The sequence below is a fragment of the Neoarius graeffei genome, chromosome 3, assembly GCF_027579695.1.
Source record: "Neoarius graeffei isolate fNeoGra1 chromosome 3, fNeoGra1.pri, whole genome shotgun sequence".
Classification (NCBI taxonomy): Eukaryota; Metazoa; Chordata; class Actinopteri; order Siluriformes; family Ariidae; genus Neoarius; species Neoarius graeffei.
The window spans coordinates 84975134-84997709 of NC_083571.1; the positions used below are offsets into that span (position 1 = coordinate 84975134).

The 22576-nt window shown below is 41.7% G+C and overlaps 1 protein-coding gene across 6 annotated transcripts in view; it reads left to right on the forward strand.

The window, feature by feature from the left end:
- Positions 1–22576, forward strand: part of dnm3a (dynamin 3a) — an 82621-nt gene that overhangs the window by 10434 nt on the left and 49611 nt on the right. For 5 of the 6 annotated variants that reach the window (XM_060917559.1, XM_060917564.1, XM_060917560.1 and 2 more), the window contains exons 3-16: positions 1058–1131; positions 3018–3167; positions 3282–3485; positions 3604–3702; positions 6322–6482; positions 6687–6829; positions 9598–9733; positions 9830–9897; positions 10025–10163; positions 10259–10345; positions 10480–10550; positions 10664–10715; positions 14127–14156; positions 15783–15896. In XM_060917559.1, the coding sequence (XP_060773542.1) occupies positions 1058–1131; positions 3018–3167; positions 3282–3485; positions 3604–3702; positions 6322–6482; positions 6687–6829; positions 9598–9733; positions 9830–9897; positions 10025–10163; positions 10259–10345; positions 10480–10550; positions 10664–10715; positions 14127–14156; positions 15783–15896 (1528 nt within the window). The remainder of the gene's footprint in view (positions 1–1057; positions 1132–3017; positions 3168–3281; positions 3486–3603; positions 3703–6321; positions 6483–6686; positions 6830–9597; positions 9734–9829; positions 9898–10024; positions 10164–10258; positions 10346–10479; positions 10551–10663; positions 10716–14126; positions 14157–15782; positions 15897–22576) is intronic. The other variant, XM_060917563.1, reaches the window with a different exon arrangement.

The window sequence follows — 22576 nt, forward strand, 5'->3', positions numbered from 1 at the left end:
ACAATCCAATTCATTGTTTTTGTTTGCATGCAGACCACTGCGTTTTGAAATCACGTGACCGCTACTCTGTAAGCTCTCTGTGCAGCAAAACCTCCGCACAATCATGTTTAGTGATCCCTTCGAAACACATCTTGAACTTTCTCTTCATCCACATGTCATACGTAGAAGTTTAGAATAGAAAATGCTTGATATTTATTTTTCTTCGTGGCCACCCACGAGATGGCCAAGGCCGGTTCTGGTCCATTACAACAGAATAATCATACGAATGTGGAATAGATCTGTAGAAAAAAAAAAGTAAAATATAACTACTTGAACAAGATATATTCAGTTTCACTTTACAGTTTATGATCTGGGTGGCACGGTGGTGTAGTGGTTAGCGCTGTCGCCTCACAGCAAGAAGGTCCGGGTTCGAGCCCCGTGGCCGGCGAGGGCCTTTCTGTGCGGGGTTTGCATGTTCTCCCCATGTCCGCGTGGGTTTCCTCCGGGTGCTCCGGTTTCCCCCACAGTCCAAAGACATGCAGGTTAGGTTAACTGGTGACTCTAAATTGAGCGTAGGTGTGAATGTGAGTGTGAATGGTTGTCTGTGTCTACGTGTCAGCCCTGTGATGACCTGGCGACTTGTCCAGGGTGTACCCCGCCTTTCGCCAGTAGTCAGCTGGGATAGGCTCCAGCTTGCCTGCGGCCCTGTAGAACAGGATAAAGCGGCTAGAGATAATGAGATAAGATGAGATGAATACAGTGGAATATCGGTGACATCAATAATGGCGACTCACTACTTGGTGCAGAGGCTTCTGGGAAAGACGAGCTGTGCCGTTTAAAGCCTTATATCTCTCTAATTTTGTATACCCTATATCCTGTACCAATCCTGTACACCCTGTCCTATATAGGGAGTCAGGAGGGTAATGTCTGGAATAAGGAGTGAGTATTATTGGGTTTATAGTTTCACCACATCCCTGACACATTGCCTGGCCTTGTCAAAGAATGCTGTCTTTTCTGGCTCCGTTCCAGGGGTGTGTGTGTGTGGTAAAAATACTCTGTCTATTTTTTTTTTCCCCAGGGATTTCTTACCAAGAGGCTCAGGGATTGTCACTCGAAGACCACTTGTGTTACAGCTAATCAGCTCCAGCTCAGGTAGATACACAGACACACACACACACATATATATATATATATATACTGTATATATGTATACAGTATGTACAGTATGTAAAAGCAGCCCTGCTGTGTCACTGCACAAGCCTGACTTGCTGACTCAGTGTTTATCCCTAAAATATCGCACTATGTTTTCTCAGCTGTGATCTAGTGATCTATTCCAGATTTGATCAGCTTTTGCATTAAATAATCAATGAAGGAAAAGGAAAGGTGTGTGACAGCTGAACAAGTTTGATTACATGCATGTTTTTTTTTTTAACCACTGGAGGTCAGTGTGTCCACGTCTGTTTCCATCAACCGTTCCATGAAAGGTTAAAGGGCATATCCTGGACCAATTTAGTGGGGGGTTTTTATATGAAAGTATGTCCCTTTACACACTCATCCAGAAGGGTAATTTTGCACAAGGCCATCTGTCTACAGCAGAAAAAAAAAAAATAACAAAACGCGTCTGGAAAAATCCCAAGGGAGTCTGGAGCCAGATTGATCCAGATTCGTGACGTCACGTGCGGATCCGCCAGCAGACTGAGAGACAAACACAGGAACACCTAATTTAGAGTATAGTCTCTCTTATTTCTTACCCTGGCAACAGTCAACTTGTGAATTGCCGATTTTCTTGGTCTTTTTCTTGGCTCTGCTTGGTCCTCGGCTTCGAGGTCCTCAGTGGATGCGGCACTTCGCCTTCTGTCAGAGGAGACGAACACGGCTGGCTCCTTTGGTGACGCTGACACAAATGGAGACAGTGTTGCTTTGGGCATTCTAACACATGGAAGTGTCTTTTTTCAGATCACGTTGCTTCTTGAAGCCCATTTCCCACTGCAAATAGTTCTCAAAGTCATCGGGCTTTATGAAGTGAGCCCCGCATATGATGCTGTGGTCTGTTGCATGTTGCCAGTTTTTTTCGGGTGCCTCGCACAAAGCGCTCCCATTTCTCTCTCATTGTCCAGCTTTTGGAAAACAATGAGTACTAATCCCATCAAGATTGGTGTTGCTACGCCCTCCTACGATACATTTGTTAACCTCATTCATTCATTATCTGTAGCCGCTTTATCCTGTTCTACAGGGTCGCAGGCAAGCTGGAGCCTATCCCAGCTGACTACGGGCGAAAGGCGGGGTACACCCTGGACAAGTCACCAGGTCATCACAGGGCTGACACATAGACACAGACAACCATTCACACTCGCATTCACACCTACGGTCAATTTAGAGTCACCAGTTAACCTAACCTGCATGTCTTTGGACTGTGGGGGAAACCGGAGCACCCGGAGGAAACCCACGCGGACACGGGGAGAACATGCAAACTCCACACAGAAAGGCCCTCGCCGGCCACGAGGCTCGAACCGGGACCTTCTTGCTGTGAGGCGACAGCGCTAACCACTACACCACCGTGCCGCCACATCTGTTAATCATTTTAATAATTACGTGATGACGTTGAAGAAATTTGCAGAAAACCACCAGGTCGTTTTCTCATAAACAAACCAGCGCTGATGTAGGATTCAGAGGGAGGCGTCCCGCACGCGACGTCACGAAAATCAATGTTTGCCGGGAAATCCAAATGCCAAGTTTTTTCAGAGGCGGACCAATTCGCCTCAAATGGCTTGATTTCAACTGAATTTTTCTGGTATTGCGCAAGGTAAAAAAAAATTGCACAAAATGCAAAATGTGACAGATATTTGACCAAAGTTTAATATAAAATAATAGAATTACATTGATCTTGCTCTTAAATATACCCAAGATGTGCCCTTTAAATCGACGTCTTAATAAATTTGTTAAATGCCTTTTTTTTTTTTGCTCTCATTTCTTTTCCTGTGTTTCACCTTCCATCTACTGCTTTTCTTTCTCACCTATCTGTCCTTCGGCTCTCACAGAGTATGCCGAGTTCCTGCACTGTAAAAAGAAGAAGTTTACAAATTTCGATGAAGTTCGACAAGAGATCGAAGCAGAGACAGACAGAGTTACAGGAGCCAATAAGGGCATTTCCTCCATTCCTATCAACCTGCGTGTTTACTCACCAAACGGTACAAACATCACCTTGACAACATTCATCTTCTAAAATGGCATTTACCGTACACTGAAGCTTCGACAGTTACAGTATAACATATGAATGTGTTCTAATTTTCTTTCTCTCTCAGTTCTTAACCTGACTCTAGTAGATTTGCCAGGCATCACTAAGGTTCCCGTCGGGGATCAGCCTCCAGACATCGAATACCAGATCAGAGACATGATCATGCAGTACATTTGCCAGGAAAACTGCCTCATCCTAGCTGTCACTCCTGCAAACATGGACCTGGCCAACTCGGATGCCCTCAAACTGGCCAAAGATGTCGACCCACAGGGTGAGAATGAACAGAATAATACGAGAAAGAGTTTCTTTCTGTCTCGGATTCCTATATAATTCCGTTGTCTCTTCTCTTTCTATTTGTTTTCTCGTGATCTTCGGTTCCTCTGTGTCAGGTCAGAGGACCATTGGCGTCATCACTAAACTAGACTTGATGGACGATGGGACAGATGCCAGAGATGTGCTGGAGAACAGGGTACTTCCCTTACGCAGAGGTACACTTTGCTTAATCAGTCTGCAATTAGGCCCAAGTTAATCCTTAACAAAGGCTGGAATACAATCAGTGTGATTTCAGTTCATCTTACTGGCACTATTCGTATATTGTCATATCAGTATGGACATGTGTGGACATATGTAGTGTGTGTGAAGCCTTTTAATAGTAAGCAAATCTGTATGAGGTCATGGTGTTGATATGAGACAAGTTCCTAAGTTCCCTTCCTGTAGTCCCACTGCCACAGGGTTTGGGTTACATCCAGAGCTGGCCTATAGGAACTGAACTGGTGCCAAGCAGTATAGGCCATGATCCCAGGCTCCAAGACCAGGTGCTGGGCCTTCATGCTTCGTGCTGGCACTTTAATGCATTAGACACACACACATGCACGCACACACACATTATACATACAGTACTTTCTTATTTTCCATGCAGATTACTGTAGACCACTCTCTAAATATGCTTAAGGGTTTTTTTTTACAGGATTGTACAGACTTTCTATGTAGTATGCAGAACAGTTTTTTGTTGTTCTTTTTGTGTTGTCTTTTCTTTGCATATTGACTGTTTCTTTGTCTTAGAGTCACTTTACTAATGGTCTGTATGTGTGTACAACCCCGATTCCAAAAAAGTTGGGACAAAGTACAAATTGTAAATAAAAACGGAATGCAATGATGTGGAAGTTTCAAAACTCCATATTTTATTCAGAATAGAACATAGATGACATATCAAATGTTTAAACTGAGAAAATGTATCATTTGAAGAGAAAAATTAGGTGATTTTAAATTTCATGACAACAACACATCTCAAAAAAGTTGGGACAAGGCCATGTTTCCCACTGTGAGACATCCCCTTTTCTCTTTACAACAGTCTGTAAATGTCTGGGGACTGAGGAGACAAGTTGCTCAAGTTTAGGGATAGGAATGTTAACCCATTCTTGTCTAATGTAGGATTCTAGTTGCTCAACTGTCTTAGGTCTTTTTTGTCGTATCTTCCGTTTTATGATGCGCCAAATGTTTTCTATGGGTGAAAGATCTGGACTGCAGGCTGGCCAGTTCAGTACCCGGACCCTTCTTCTACACAGCCATGATGCTGTAATTGATGCAGTATATGGTTTGGCATTGTCATGTTGGAAAATGCAAGGTCTTCCCTGAAAGAGACGTCGTCTGGATGGGAGCATATGTTGCTCTAGAACCTGGATATACCTTTCAGCATTGATGGTGTCTTTCCAGATGTGTAAGCTGCCCATGCCACACGCACTAATGCAACCCCATACCATCAGAGATGCAGGCTTCTGAACTGAGCGCTGATGACAACTTGGGTCGTCCTTCTCCTCTTTAGTCCGAATGACACGGCGTCCCTGATTTCCATAAAGAACTTCAAATTTTAATTCGTCTGACCACAGAACAGTTTTCCACTTTGCCACAGTCCATTTTAAATGAGCCTTGGCCCAGAGAAGACGTCTGCGCTTCTGGATCATGTTTAGATACGTCTTCTTCTCTGAACTATAGAGTTTTAGCTGGCAACGGCGGATGGCACGGTGAATTGTGTTCACAGATAATGTTCTCTGGAAATATTCCTGAGCCCATTTTGTGATTTCCAATACAGAAGCATGCCTGTATGTGATGCAGTGCCATCTAAGGGCCCAAAGATCACGGGCGCCCAGTATGGTTTTCCGGCCTTGACCCTTACGCACAGAGATTCTTCCAGATTCTCTGAATCTTTTGATGATATTATGCACTGGAGATGATGATATGTTCAAACTCTTTGCACTTTTACACTGTCGAACTCCTTTCTGATATTGCTCCACTATTTGTCAGCGCAAAATTAAGGGGATTGGTGATCCTCTTCCCATCTTTACTTCTGAGAGCCGCTGCCACTCCAAGATGCTCTTTTTATACCCAGTCATGTTAATGACCTATTGCCAATTGACCTAATGAGTTGCAATTTGGTCCTCCAGCTGTTCCTTTTTTGTACCTTTAACTTTTCCAGCCTCTTATTGCCCCTGTCCCAACTTTTTTGAGATGCGTTGCTGTCATCTCATCTCCTCTCATTATCTCTAGCCGCTTTATCCTGTTCCACAGGGTCGCAGGCAAGCTGGAGCCTATCCCAGCTGACTACGGGCGAAAGGCGGGGTACACCCTGGACAAGTCGCCAGGTCATCACAGGGCTGACACATAGACACAGACAACCATTCACACTCACATTCACACCTACAGTCAATTTAGAGTCACCAGTTAACCTAACCTGCATGTCTTTGGACTGTGAGGGAAACCGGAGCACCCGGAGGAAACCCACGCGGACACGGGGAGATCATGCAAACTCCGCACAGAAAGGTCCTCACCGGCCACAGGGCTCGAACCCGGACCTTCTTGCTGTGAGGTGACAGCGCTAACCACTACACCACCGTGCCGCCCACGTTGCTGTCATGAAATTTGAAATGAGCCAATATTTGGCATGAAATTTCAAAATGTCTCACTTTCGACATTTGATATGTTGTCTATGTTCTATTGTGAATACAATATCAGTTTTTGAGATTTGTAAATTATTGCATTCCGTTTTTATTTACAATTTGTACTTTGTCCCAACTTTTTTGGACTCGGGGTTGTATGTGGGATCGGTGTAGGTTACATTGGAGTGGTGAATCGCAGTCAGAAGGACATCGAGGGGAAGAAGGACATCAGTACGGCTATCACTGCAGAGCGGGTGTTTTTCCTGTCTCATCCAGCTTACAAGCACATGGCCGACCACATGGGCACACCTTACCTGCAGAGGGTCCTCAACCAAGTGAGAGTGATATATAGAACGAGACTGAGATGGAGTATAAATAACAGAACAGCTAGGTTAGACTGCAGCTTGGCAGTGTTTCTACTGCAACTGCAAATCACCACACAGGCACCCAAAGGTCTCTATAAATATGACCTAAGTTCTATGTGGATATATAAACATAACCTAGCAGTGAGTTGTATGATACCTCTGTTGTATCCATAGCAACTGACCAATCACATCCGGGAGACACTACCAACGTTCCGTAACCGGCTGCAGTCTGAACTATTCTCACTGGACAAAGAGGCTGATGAATACAGACACATGAACCCTGATGACCACTCACGCAAGACCAAAGCACTGATGCAGTGAGTCAGAATATGATACAGTATTATAAACAGACACATACGAACATTCACAAACCTGGGATCCTTGATTATCCATCACTAAATTAGGTTGAATGTAGTGAGCCAAAATTTGAACCCTTATCAAAAAGAAGTATGCTTCAAGTTAATTTTATTACGTATACTTAAGTTAAAGTATATTTCCTTAAGTGTACCAAGTATACTGATATCAATGTATTTCCAGTATACTTGTAAGTAAAACTAATCTAATACTTCTTGGGACTAAATTGGCTCGGTTTTAGTTTATAAAAAGTATACTTTAAGTCTAAGAGAAGTAAACTTTGAGTATACAACTAGTATTTTTTATTTTGTACTGCAAGTATACCACAAGTAAACATATATACTGATAGTTTACTAGTTCTATAGTTGAAGTCCACTCTTTAGTTTACAAATGCATACTTCATAGTATACTGGAAATATACTATGAGTTTACTTGTTTTATACTTCTAGTCCACTTTTTAGTTTACTAAAGTATACTTTGTAGTATACTGGAAATATACTATCGGTTTACTCGTTATACATTTCTAGTCCAATTTTTAGTTTATAAAAGTATACTTTATAGCATATTGGAAATACACTATTAGTTACTGGTTATATACCGGTACATCTAGTCCACTTTTTAGTTTTGAAGTATACTGCAATTACCCTTCTAGGTATACTATTAGTTTTCTAGCCCTAACCCTTACCTCATGCACACTACCAGTAGACAACTTAAGTGTTTTGTACCTTAAGATACAATGACGTTATAAAGGTAAGAATTCACAAAATAACAACAGATATTCAGGATTAAGAACATATTCATTTTCTTCAAAAATCAGAATTTAAAGCAACATTGTATTAAATGCCAAAATATAAAAACATGGCAATGAAAACTGAAACTGACATCCAAGCACTAAAGGAAAATAAATAAATTAATAAATAAATTAATTAATTTAATTATCCCACTCAGGAGAAATTTAAAAAAAAAACTTATATGGAACCACAGACATGCCTAAGACCGAACAATGCTGAAGCCCAGCTACAGGGCAAGTACACTTAAACATAAGGCACAAATATTTTAATACTTTATTACACTTTTGTTAAGTATATCTTGATCAAAAGTTTAAGTATCAGCTTAATATACTTAGACTTTTCTATATACGTTTCAGTATAAGCCAAGTATACTTATGTATAACTTTATTAAGTATATCTCTGATAGGTAAATAAAAAGTAAACTGAAAGCATACTCTCTTATTTTTAGTTTAAAAGAACTATACTAGAAGCACACTTGAATAAACTTCTTTTTTGTAAGGGAAGACATACACAGTTGCAAGCAAGACTGAAACTTTAAAGCTAGACGGCCTTTCGATTTCATAAAATCGGTGAAATTTAGTTCCCTCTGAAATTTGGTCATTGTGATATATGTTTATTTCTGTAATATCTCCAAAAAAAAATATCAGGCCATTCTGTGGCTGGGAAATTATTTAATTTGAAGGGATTCCCTCGCAAATAATGTGCATGAAATCGCTCGCTTTGCGCAGTCAAGCAGACAGAGGAAGTCCGTGTGTGCATGTACCTTCTTCTTCTTTTTGGTTTTACGGCAGCTGGCATCCACAATGTTGCATTACTGCCATCTACAGGTTTACCTTGATGGTGCACTGACAGTTACGTCATTCTGTCGCTAAACGAACAGCTGATCACACCGAGGTGCTCGCTGACCACCGATATTTATTAGTTTGGTCCTGCGTTTCCTTTCCTTCGCAACATAACGTCTTTTCTTCTCGCTTTTCGTTACTGTAGTCGGTCTTTCACGGTTCATTCGCACACTCACGTCCTCCATTTTTCTCTCCTGCTTCAAATTTGTATCCTACAGTGCCTTGCACGAATGGGGAAAGCCCACCATGTGATGCATGATGTAGTATCTTGAATTGGGTCATGGTGAAGCAGAAAAAATAGCGGAGCCATGTGGCCTCAAATTCATTCATTGTTCTATTAAAAAAACTAATAAAATTTGACGTCTGTGATTTGAATTCAGTAGCTTTTGGTCCGCTGAACAAAAATAATTGGGTGTCGGGGAAAATTCTTTTTATGACCTACAGTTGAAAAATCTGAAAGGCAGTATAGCTTTAAAGCAATGGTATGTCAAAAAAAATGAATCTAGACCTACGACTCTAATGAACCTAAAAAGTAATGATCAAAGATTTGGTGACATTTAGTAGAGCTCCAACAGGAAGAAACGTTTGGACACTAAACATTCTTGGCAGATTGATAATGGCCTTATTACCTCCGCCAAGGAGGTTATGTTTTCGGTAGCATTGGTTTGTTGGTTTGTTTGTTGGTTTGTCTGTTAGCAACATTACGGAAAAAGTTATGAACAGATTGCTCTGAAATTTTTCCCAGAGGTGTGACTGGGCACAAGTAACAATCCATTAAATTTTGGCGGTGATCCGGATCACCTTCTGGATCCCGGATTTTTTTAAAGGATTCTTGGCGGAGGTCTGAGCTCTTCGAGTGCTTTTCTAGTTTTGGTTAGGGTTCAAATTTTGCTCTAAATATTGCTGTAAAGCAGTAAATCACTGTGATAAATAAATTCACATGGTCCTGATATCCATTCCCTGAAAGCATTTTTTTCCCCCAATTGAAGAGAGGCATTCTTGTTAATACTGACAATTCTCACAAACCCAGTACTCTAGGACAGCTCGACTTACAGCTTTCAACCCAAGTATTCTTTTGTCATAATCTCTGTCATCCAGGCTAATCCAGCACTTTGGGCTGGACTTTGAGAAGATGATTGAGGGCTCTGGTGACCAAGTGGACACAGTTCAGCTCTCAGGAGGAGCCAAAATCAATCGCATCTTTCATGAGCGCTTTCCCTTTGAGCTCATCAAGGTGTGTGCTGGTCATCACATCACATCACATCTGCATCACTGATTAAACTGTGCCTTGTAATAGTTCACACTCATCCATTTTTCATTGGCTCATCAGATTGAGTTTGATGAGAAAGAGTTACGACGTGAGATAAGCTATGCCATCAAGAATATTCATGGGATCAGGTCTGGCTTTCAAACACCACACCTTTATTCTATCTTTAGTCTGACAGTGTATTATACTCGCAGCTCATAGGTACATATGCTGTCTGTGGTGGTCTATTTTTGTTTGTGTGTTTGTTTGTTTGTCTAGGACAGGCTTATTCACTCCTGACCTGGCATTTGAGGCCATTGTGAAGAAGGAGATAGTGAAGCTTAAAGGCCCGTGTATTAAATGTGTTGATATGGTCATCCAGGAGCTCATAGCCACAGTGAAACAGTGCATCAGCAAGGTATTATAAGTGTGTGTGTGTGTAATATTACTGAAATGGAGTGCGCATAAAGCATGTACATATGCAATTGTGGATCTTTACTGTCTGGTGTCCAGTTAGGGACCTTTCCAAAGCTGCAGGAAGAGACAGAGAGAATAGTGACCACACACATTCGGGAACAAGAGACTCGAACCAAAGACCAGGTGAGAGCTAAACTGCATGTAAATCTCTTCTCATGCACGTGACGTGACACTCCAACTTCAGGTCAACATTAAAACTTTATTATCCAGAGCTATGAATGTGTTCTATTATCTTGCACTCTCTTATCTTGCAACAGATTTTCCTTTCAATAGAAATTCAGCTTTCCTACATCAACACCAATCATGAAGACTTTATCGGATTCACCAAGTGAGTTCTCATATTCACGTACGCATGAGCACAAATACAAATTCAGGCCAGGTTACGATGTATAATGAAAAAGCACGCAACTCTTTTTCTGTTACTCTTTTCTGTATTTCAAGTGCACAACAGAGAAATAATCAGATTACTAAAAAGGCTTCCACATGGAACCAGGTGAGTCAGTGTCATGTAAATGTGAGTCAGACGGTGTGATATAGAGCTGTACACGGGACTGTTTTTAAAAACTTCTTCCTCAAAAATTATTTCTCCAGATCGCCACACAGATATTTACAACTCCAATTCCAACACGTGATGGCAGGCAAAACAAACCTCGCCTGGTAGCACTTTCGATGAATATGAAGGAAGATATTGCGAAAAAACGATTTTGATCTTTTTAGTAACCTTGACCTTGATTTTGACCTTGTGTGTGAACATACTTGGCCAATAAACATGGTTCTGATTCTGCTTCTCATTCGCACACCGTACTGCTCTCAGCCAATCAGAACACACCGTACTGCTCTCAGCCAATCAGAACACGTCTGAATGAATATAAAGGACGATATCGCGAAAAAACGATTTTGACCTTTTCGGTGACCTTGACTGGATGACCCTCAAAATGTTTGAGGTTCTATTTGAGACCAATGCCCATCTATCCTGAAAGTTTCATGAAGATTGGTCTAGCCGTTTTCCCGTAATATCATGAACAAAAAAACAAACAAACCCCACCGAAAACAATACCTCGCCCCCTGGTGGACTCCGTCCCGGGCGAGGTAAAAAAGGTGGGACGCTGTGTAAACTGTAAATATAAACAGAATGCGATCATTTGCAAATCATGGAAACTCTATATTTCATTGAAAATAGTACAAAGACAGCATATCAATTGCTGAAACAGAAATGTTGTTGTTTTTTTAAAAATATATGCTCATTTTGAATTTGATGTCACCAACACGTTTCAAAAAAAGTTGGGACAGGGGCATGTTTACCACTGTGTTGCATCACCTCTTCTTTTAACAACACTCTGTAAACGGTTGGGAACTGAGGAGACCAATTGCTGTAGTTTTGAAAGAGAAATGTTGTCCCGTTCTTGCCTGATATACAGTTTCAGTTGCTCCTTTGTGGTATTCTGTGCTTCATGATGCACCAAATGTTTTAAATGGGAGACAGATCTGGACTGCAGGCAGGCCAGTTTAGCACCTGGACTCTTTTACTACGGAGCTATGCAGTTTTAATATGTGCAGAAAGCGGTTTGGCATTGTCTTGTTGAAAGAAGGAAGGTCTTACCTGAAAAAGATTTTGTCTGGGTGGCAGCATATTGCTCTGAATCGCGTATATATCATTCAGCATTAATGATGCATTCCCAGATGTTCAAGCTACCCATGTCATGTCATGTGCGCTAATTGCACCCTCATACCATCACAGATGCTGGCTTTTGAACTGTGCGCTGATAACAAGCCGGATGGTCCCTCTCCTCTTTAGCCTGGAGGACGTGGTGTCAATGATTTCTAAAAAGAATTTCTACTTTTCATTCGTCAGACCTCAGGGCAGTTTTCCACTTCGCCTCAGTCCATCATAAAAGAGTTCAGGCCCAGAGAAGGTGGCGGTGTTTCTGGATATTGTTTATATCTGGTTTTAACTTGCATTTGTGGATGCATTAATGAAGTGTTTTCACAGACGATGGTTACAAAGATTTCTCCAGGTTCTCTGAGTCTTTTAATGATCTTATGTACCATCGATGATGTGACTCCCAAATTCTTTGCGATTTTACATTGAGGAACGTTATTCTTAAATTGTTGCACTGTTTGCCCACGCAATCTTTCACAGAGCAGTGAACCCCTCCCCATCTTTACTTCTGAGAGACTCAGCCTGTCTGGGGTGCTCTTTTTATACCCAATCATGTTACTGACCTGTTGCCAATTAACCAACTTAGTTTTTGTTTTTTTTGTTTTTTTTTAGCATTGCACAACTTTTTCAGTCTTTTGATGACCCTGTCCCAACTTTTCTGAAACGTGTTGCGGACATCAAATTTAAAATGAGTGTATATTTTTCAAAAAAACCCAATAAAATTTCTCAGTTTCAACATTTAATATGTTGTCTTTGTACTATTCTCAATGAAATATAGGGTTTCCATGATTTGCAAATCTTCACATTCTGTTTTTATTTATGTTTTACACAGTGTTCCAATTTTATTGGAATTGGGGTTGTAGTTCTGTTTCACTGCAATGAATTAGCTGTTATTTCAGTTTGTTCTCCTGAATAAGTGCACACTGTTGAAAGGTTAAGAGATTTTTTTCCTTAACCTGTTCATTCAGAGGGCAAAATAGGGTCTTTTTTTAAAAGCTACTTCTATTTAAATATTATTGTCCATAAATTTAAGCGCTGCACACCGATGACTACTCGCTTAAATTAAAGAGACGTGTACCGTAATAGATCATGGTTTTAAAATGTTGAATTTTAATAAATGATCTAAACAATTTGTCCATCAACTGAATTTTTATCGTTGTCTCGTTGTTCAAATTTCATATGCAGATCATTTAAAATGTATTACTTTGATAGATGACATGCCGTTTTTGCTGATGTTGTCACTGTATTCTTTACACGAAAGCTGTTTTTACACAATGGTCAGCCTGTAGACATCAGCGTCTCCACCACTAGGGGTCTGGACAGACAGGCTACTGAATAAACACTCACTCAGTTTCTGTAACCAGTTTATCTTGGTCAGGGTGGCGGGACAATTTATCTTAGCCAATTGACGCCTGCAGGTTTCGCTGAAACCCCAGTCCCAGTGCACACCTCTAGAGTGATGCTATGAGTGTAGACTTGCATTAGACAAAGACCAGGTTATGAAGCATTTGTGATATTGTACCTAATGTCTTGTTTCTGTGTTGTCTGTGGTTTGTGTGTCCTTCCTCATTTTTTGCTATTACACAGTAGATTTGCGATGATTCATCACTAATGTCTAACGTTACGCTCATATGTATTTGTTTCCTGTTGCAGCATGTAGTGCGGTATGCTAATATGGCTGTTTTGTTGTTTCTCTGCCCCCTACTACCATCTGCTTCTTTATGTTTTTTGTTACTCATATTCATTTCTAGTATCGTAGAATACACACTAATTGAAAATAATTCATTCTTATGTTCTTAAGGTCACGTAAAGCTTATTCTGAAGGTAACTGCAGGTTCTTCTGTAATAGTCCCAGCTCTTCCGTTTTATTTCCATTCTCAATGAGTCCATGCAAACTTCCCTTCCCTCTTCCCTTCCCTTCTCGTCTCCTCCATTTTATATTTTGCGCTCATGCACTACTCAGCCTGTTCTGCAGGGGGCATGGTGAGTAACTCGCATCCACACTGCATGAAGCCTCTGTCTTTTATCATATTCACTAATTAACAGTCCAGAAAGGGCGCTTCATCAGATTTCAAAAAATGTATCGATTTACAGTTTGTGTACTCAGTTTTCCTGTCTACATGTTTGTTTGTTGACGCAAGAGCTGAAATGTACTTAACGAACGTGTGATGTTGTATTGTGTAAAGCAAGCGATGCTTACTAGTCCTATTGTAATGGTGTTATTCTCTCTGCTGACATTTTTAGGGTGCTGCACCTCCGCCTCCCAGTCAAATTGTACGAGCCCTACGTGTCTGTAAGCTTTACTGTCTGTCGCCTATCGACTGTCTACCACTTCTCATTCTGCTCTCTGTAGCTTCTAACACGTGCCCTAAACGTCTTGTGGAGCTCAGGGATTGAGACTATTTCACGAAACATCTTAATCCACACGGCTTACTCTGTTTATGTTTGACTCATCTCTCCAACCCGAAAACATTGATCTCCTCCCGCATCAGTCCTAACCTGTTAGATACAGTACACCATAAATTCCCACAAACTAAATCCTCTTCTTTCTTTTTTTTTTTCACATTTCTTCGAGCAGTCAAACTCATCCAACCTGCTTTCATTCACGTTGATATTTCGTCGATCCATGATTAGCACATGTATACTTTTTCACTGTCTGTGTTGTGTATATTATGTAAGCGTGACAATGTTCGAAACACATCTGTACCAACTCCTGTGGAATCTCCAGGCCTGTAGATTTATAGCCTCTGATCTGAGTCCATCTGGTGTGCATGTGTTTACGTACAGTATACTGAGATCACACAGTGTTGGTAGGTGAATTTTTCTTTATTTTGTGTGACTCTGTTCAAACGTTTCAAATTACTAATAGCGTGCCGAGAACACTAGCAACATTTGCGCATATTGTATTGGAATGTGACCATTGATATCATTGGTTTATCATGTCATGGTGTTCGTGTGACCATTTCACATAGCAGTTTTTTGGATTTCCACCAACTAATTTCAGAGACTTGGATACTGTATATTTATGGCTTTTTGTACTGTGTTATGCTCTTGGAAAGGGTTCTTCGAGGGTTCTTTAAGGGTTCATTGGATAAATAAGGCCTCTTAGCTTTCAAAAATGATCCTACTTGGAGCCCTTTCTGGTAGGGAAACAGTTTGTTGCAGGGTTTTACACAGAAGAACCTTTACGGGGTCCCGAAAGAACCTCCGACATTTCTAAGAACATACTGTATGTGCTCTAATTAAATGGCATTGGATTTAGACCTAGATGTTTTCTGCTTACTTGCTGTAATTGAGCGGTCACATTTTGTACATGGGGTACAGTTGGACAGGAAGTTCAGGTCCTCTTCGCTGCTCTCTCTCTCTCTCTCTCTCTCTTTCTTTCACGCTCTCTATGTGTGCGCTTGCTTCATTTTCTATTCGCCAGCTGGGCTTTTTGCTTCCCTTTCTTTCATCACCTCCACCCCCTCATCCCTCCGTTTTCTCTCATCCTCAGCCTGCACCATTTGTATTTTAGTCTCCCCTTCCTTTTTTCTTACACCAGTCCTTTCCTGTTCCTCTGCTGGTCAGTACGTATCCTGCAGTCACACTCCCTGGGCTGTGAATATCTATGCTCGACATTTTACTGTCACGTTTTCTTAGACTCAGGTAGAGTCAAGTCAATCAATTGGTGTAATGAATTCTTTAAAACACTTATAAACATGTCAGCATGCTTCTGTTCAGACACGTATTCAGTCACAAGACTTTTTTTTTATTATTATTTAATTATCTCCAGTTAACACCTCTCTTCCTCTGTTTTCCAGAGGACTGGTGACCTTTCCCTTCTGGTGTCTTTCTTTCCGCCTCCCCACAGATCACACCTTCTAACACTGGAGTCCTGACCTCTTTCTTGCTTTGCAGGTGATCCAAAAAGGCTGGCTGACTATCAACAACCTTAGTTTGATGAAGGGAGGGGCCAGAGAGTACTGGTTCCTGCTGACTGCAGAGAGCCTGTCCTGGTTTAAAGATGACGAGGTGAGGTTTGGCCTGCTTCTGTTTCACGTGACTTCTCACTTGAACATTTGGCGTTTCCTGTGTTTCGTCTATTTGGATCAGATCTTCAGGCAACCGATGCAAGGACGAGTCTTGAAAACGTTTGTGCCCAAGCATTACGAGTCGTGATTGGCTGTCCGGCACGTCCCTCATGCCGCGTGGCCTGCCAGGTGGGCTGCCATCTGTCTGCCTGTCTGTGCCTGCTGTACAGGTGCAGGAAGTTCTGCACAGCAAGTGTAGACAGGCAGACAGACAACGCTCTCAGCCAATGGCAGCATGCTCTGCCTCTGGGAAAGGAGGACTTGCATGGAAGTAGAGGAGGAATCGTACCGTATAACACACATCCGTTCTCATGGTATAACACAGTGAAGGAATAAAATGAATATCATATCATGATATCTTAGGATATGAGGTGCGTGACTAATTACAGTAGCACTGAAAAGGCTCTGCTGATGATGTATAATTGGAAAGGAGATGAGTTTTGGTGTGGAAAACCAGTCCAGAATGAAAATTCAATCAGTTATGCCAACTTGTTTGCTGTTTTTACACTTTTCTATAGGTAGCTCTGTCCTATTTCTTCCTACCTTGCTCGCTTTAACTTCCTTTCCTCTCTTTTGCCCTCTGTGACCCTCTCTCTGTCTCTCTCTTGCTCTCTCACACACACACACACACATACTCCCTCACTCTCATTCTCTGTTGGGAATAGAGGCATTTGGATCAGATCACCCCAACACAGCTGGATTCCCCCCAAGCCAAACGAACACACACACACACATTTGAGCCAAATACAAATGGTTAGATGAAGAAATACATCACACAGTCAGTGATTATAAACGCATATGCAAGAGACATGGTACACACAAAGGTCTGCACAAATATTTCTGCCCTTAAAGACTTCCCCATGTGACTACACAGACGCTTGCGCAATTCTGGAGCACAAAACTTAATTATAGTCTTACGAACACATGCAGGCACACACTTCTTACACTCAGAGTTATAAATTACACAAAGTAATAAATGACTTCCTGTATTGCTGGCTATCGAACGCAGTACTGTTCTGCCTGCAGTGTTTGTGGCAGCGGTTTAACAGTAAATATAATTGATACAGATAGGTCGAGCTTTGTTTGGATCAGTTTGTAATGAACTACCTTCACTATAAAATCCTCTGATGAAAGCGTTAAGTTTAAAAAAAAATGTAAAAATAAGTAAGCGTACACGTCTGCAGAACCTATACTGTAAGAACGCCTTCAGATCCGTCTTTGGTTATATACCTCTCTGGATGTATTCGGAAGCCTAAAACATGTCATTCTGGAACACACATGAAGCCGTTTGTCCGTTTAATTGCTGTCTCTTTGTCTACGCCTATTTTCCTTTAAGTCTGCGCGCACATCCTTGCGTTTTTTTTTTTTCTCGTGCTGTGACTTTTTCTACATCTTTTTTTTGGCATTCAGCTTTATTTCACACTTCATTCGTCTTGTGCCTTAAATCTCCTGTCTCTCTCTCTCTCTCTCTCTCTCTCTCTCTCTCTCTCTCTCTCTCGCTTTCTCTCTCTGTGTGGCTGGCAGTCTCCCTGGGACTATACACATTCCTGGCTGGAAAATTGTAAGGCTTTGTCCAAACACCAGCCTCCAAGAGCCTGCTGAGAGAGAGAGAGAGAGAGAGAGAGAGAGAGAGAGAGAGAAATCCCTCTTGCTTCCTTACTCCTGCACCCCTTCACCCCTTACAGCCTATCATATAGCCAGGGTTCTCTCTCTCTCTCTCTCTCTCTCTCTCTCTCTCTCTCTCTCTCTCTCTCTCTTTTTTCAATCTCCCTCCCTCCTCTCCTTTCTCATTAGCTAATAGTTCAGCATCTGTACTACAACTACATACAGCCGTTCTTATAGTTGTCTCGGTATTTCTGGTGCCGCTGCTTTGAGTAAACCATCCCAACACTAAACAGACACACATTCCTGCAGCCTCTCTCTCTCTCTCTCTCTCTCTCTCTCTCTCTCTCTCTCTCTCTCTCTCACACTCATGCTGCATGAGAGAAAACAGATGACTCTTACTAAGTCTCCAGTCATCTGTGTGTGTGTGTGTGTGTGTGTGTGTGCAGAAGTCTTAGGCACCCTATTTTTTTAGTCCAAACTTTGTTATAGATGTTTATTTTATGACTTCTACTGTACGTCATCAAGCCAGTGCGAAAACGTTGTACATTTCCAAACATTAGTTTTCCAGCACAAAATTCAGTGTTACAGAAAAGTGTTTGTACCGTACGTCAGTAAAGAAAGCACCAGATTACATAAGAAACACTTCAAATAAAAACCATAATGAAGGCTACTGGGTTTTGCTGCAAAAATAAGAAGCAAGTGTGACAAAGTGTCCAGAAGAACTGTGGCTGGTTCTGTAAGATGCTCAGTCGAACCTACAGCTCATTTCCTTATCAAACTACACTCATTGTACCTGAGACTACTTTTCTTTTTTTTTTTAAGCAAAGGGTCATCTAACACTAAATATTGACTTTGTTTCATTTATTAGTGTTTACTGCTGTTTATCGTATTTTTTAAATGTAGAAACATTGAATTTCATGATTTCTGAAGGCGTCTTTGCTCTACGGCATGTCTTTGCATGTGCCTAAGACTTTTGCACTGTGTGTGTGTGTGTGTGTGTGTGTGTGTGTGTGTGTGTGTGTGTGTGTGTGTGGACTCATAGGTGAAATGCTAAACTGAACCCACATTCATATTGCACACATTTCTTTTCAGCTAGTGTCAGAGATACAGAATTCAAAGTTACGCTGCACGTGCATCTTGTGCGTTCTTTGAAACCGCAGCGGCTTATCAGTCTGATCGCTAAACACCAAACCACATCAAACCACATCAGCGAATCCGCTATAACGCTTGGCCATTCACATCGCAGCGATAGAAGATTAGACTGATTAGCAGACACAGTACAAACCTTGGCTAAAAACAGAATCACTACAGAAACATAAGGATTAAAATGCTGTCACTTTGTGTTTCTCAGGTCATTGGTCTGTGAGTGTATATCAAGTGCACATGAGCGTAGCCAGTCCATGCACAGTCTAACCAATGTGCAGACTACTGTACACCAGTATGATCCTGAACAGGTAGTCTGAACACTGGGATGACGGAGCAGGAGATAGTTCCATCCCTTCCTGTCACACTCTCTCTCTCTCTCTCTCTCTCTCTCTCTCTCTCTGTCTTCGTCATTTCTCTCTATCTACTCTATCGCTCAGCCCATTCTTGCTGGCTCAGACTTTCGCAGGAGGAGGTGGAAGATAAAAAATAAACAAGATAGAAATAGTCTCCGTTTCTCTCTCCATCTCTCAGTGGCTTCCCGACCTAGGGAAACGGGGAGGGCAGGGAAACGCGTGCCGGAGCTCCGTTGTCAGTCTTGTCCCGTTCCTGTCTTTTACGCTGTCTGAGTATCAGAGACGCCTCGGTCCTGGAGTCGCCGTGCATTTTCCTTGTCGCTTTGGTTGAGTATCCAGTCTTGACGTGGCACATTTCACTCCTGTAGCCGGCAGTCTGGCAGCACATTTAGGGAAGGCATGGTGAAAAAAGAGCGACAGAAGAACGAGGGAGAACGGGCGGAGAATGGGAGAGAGAGAGGGAGGAACCTGCTGGCCATATATGGGTTGATAGGACCCTGGGGGACCCTGATTTTTTGGATCGTCTTTTGCTATCAAAAAAATTTTTTTCAGACTTTCAGTCCTTTTCTACGAGACTCTGCTGTCCACACCTCCGTCAGCAGTTCTCCAGTTCTCTCCTCTCCTCCCATATCTATCTTCTTTTTGTACTTCAAGTACTCTTCTGCACTTTTCCTGCCCCCCCCCCCCTTTTTTTTCTAAAGCGGTACCAGATGTTGTAGTCTTAACGCCAGCCTGTCATTTCTGACCTTTTTTTTCAACCTCTAAAAAACTCCGGCAGGAAGTGGGCCTCTGAAAGGGAAAAAAGAGAAAGTTTTAGAGGGGTACAGCCGAGGAGGGGTGCAGGGAGTGAGTGAAAGTGGAAGAGAGAAGAAAAGAAGAAGAGCGAGGGATAGAAGGCAATGGCACAGGATGTAACTAAGTCTTAGCTGATCTCTTTTTTTTTGCTTCCTTTAATTTAGATTGTGTATTTGCTCTGTGAGGTCACAATCAGTCCACATCTCCACTTCTGTGGAATTCTGCGTCTTCGATTCTTGTCTTCTTGTCATTCTCTCGGTCTCTGCAACTTCTGCTCTGTGCCGTCATTCCCAGTGTAATCCAAGCCGTTTCCTGAGACCCCAGCCCCTCCTGGACAGAAGGAGGGGGCGAGCGTTAGAGGGGGAAGCTGCCCCCTCTTTTTGAGAAATGTTGTGTTTTAGAGGCTCAGGCTGAATAATGACTTCCACATGTGGGCCTTCTCCTTCTATCTTTCAATCCCCCTTTCATTCTTTTTCTCTCCCTCCCAAGCCTTTTGCCACTCACCAAAAATCTTGCAGCATCCCAAAGTGCTCAGTCTTTTAGTAAGCTGCCCTCCAGCTATGTTAACTCTGATTACATGGATCTCGATCACACCAGCTCTGAGACTCTTTAGGACCAGCACGACGCTGCTATCAGGCTGTTATTAGAGCTGATTTGTGTTAAACATAAAATTGCAGCATCTGTTAAACAGCCGTACATGATTCCATTTGATTCAGGTTGTGTAATATGTGTGTTTAGAGGTTTTTGGCTTTCAAAGGCAGAAATAATCAAGATAAATTCCTCCAGTGCCCGCATGACCTCGACCTCTCCAATCATATAGGATGTCTCTCTGCTTTTTTTTGTTTTGTTTTTTAATAAAAAAAACTCTCTGCCAGCAATTATATACGATGGGGTTTTTTTTCCCAGTGACTGATATATTTTTTTTAATAATTTGTTTGTACGCTTTTGATTTTACTGTCAGTTAATAATCCAGAATCATTATTCATATACAGTGGGTATAAAAAGTGTACACACCCTGTTAAAATGATCGGTTTTTCTGATGTAAAAAAAATGAGACCGCGATAAATAGTTTCAAAACTTTTCCCACCTTTAATGTGACCTATAACCTGTACAATTCAATTGAAAAACAAACAAATCTGTTAGGGGGGAAAAAATAAAAGATGTACAATAAGCTGGTTGCATAAGTGTGCACACCCTTAAAGTAATACTTTGTTGAAGCACCTTTTGATTTCATTACAGCATTCAGTCTTTTTGGGTCGGAGTCCATCAGCCTGCCACATCTAGACTTGACAATATTTGCCCACTCTTGCTTGCAAAAGCGCTCCAAATCTGTCAGATTGCGAGGGCGTCTCTTGTGCACAGCCCTCTTCAGGTCACCCCGCAGATTTTCAATTGGATTTAGGTCTGGGCTCTGGCTGGGTCATTGTCGTGCTGAAAGATGAAATTCCTCTTCAGCTTTCTAGCAGACACCTGAAGGTTTGGGACCAAAACTGACTGGTATTTAGAACTGTTCATAATTCTCTCCACCTTGACTAAAGCCCCTGTTCTAGCTGAAGAAAAACAACCCCAAAACATGATGCTACCACCACCATGCTTCACCGTGGGTATGGTGTTCTTTTGGTGATGCGCAGTATTGTTTTTGCGCCAAACATACCTTTTGGAATTGTGGCCAAAAAGTTCAACCTTGGTTTCATCAGACCATAACACGTTTTCCTACATGCTTTTGGGAGAGTCGATGTATTTTTTTGCAAAATTTAGCCGGGCCTGGATGTTTTTCTTTGACCCTACCTCATCGTCCAGACATATGGGGAATACGGGAGATTGTTGTCACATGTAGTACACAACCAGTACTTGTCAGAAATTCCTGCAGCTCCTTCAGTGTTGCTGTCGGCCTCTTGGCAGCCTCTCTGACCAGTTTTTGTCTTGTCTTTTCATCAGTTTTGGAGGGAAGTCCAGTTCTCGGTAATGTCACTGTTGTCCCATATTTTCTCCACTTCTTGATGACTGTCTTCACTGTGCTCCATGGTATATCTAATGCTGTGGAAATTTTTTGTACCCTTCTCCTGACTGATACCTTTCAACAGTGAGATCCCTGTGATGCTTTGTAAGCTCTCTGTGAACGCTGGCTTTTGCTGGAGGATGCGACTGAGTAAATGTCTGAACTTTATTTGGGGTTAATCAGAGTCATTTTAATTGACGGCAGGTGTGAACCCAAAAAGACTGAATGCTGTAATGAAATCAAAAGGTGCTTCAACAAAGTAATAGTTTAAGGGTGTGCACACTTATGCAACCAGCTTATTGTACATTTTTTATTTTTTACGCTTTTCCCCCTAACAGATTTGTTTGTTTTTCAATTGAATTGTACAGGTCACATTAAAGGTGGGAAAAGTTTTGAAACTATTTATCGTGCTCTCATTTTTTTACATCAGAAAAACCGATCATTTTAACGAGGTGTGTACACTTTTTTTATAACCACTGTAGTATCGTTTTCACTTTGCATTCGGTGAAAAGACATTGGGTGCTTTTGATTTGTGTGAACAGAGTACAGACGTTTAGTTGATCTACAGTTAGCAAACAATACTTTCTGCGGTGCTGATTCTTTCCAGATTTTAATAAGAAAAAACAGTCATGTGGTTCCTGCGTGACTTGTATGGACAGTCTACGTAAAGTGAAAAAAAGTCTCATCTCATCATCTCTAGCCGCTTTGTCCTGTTCTACAGGG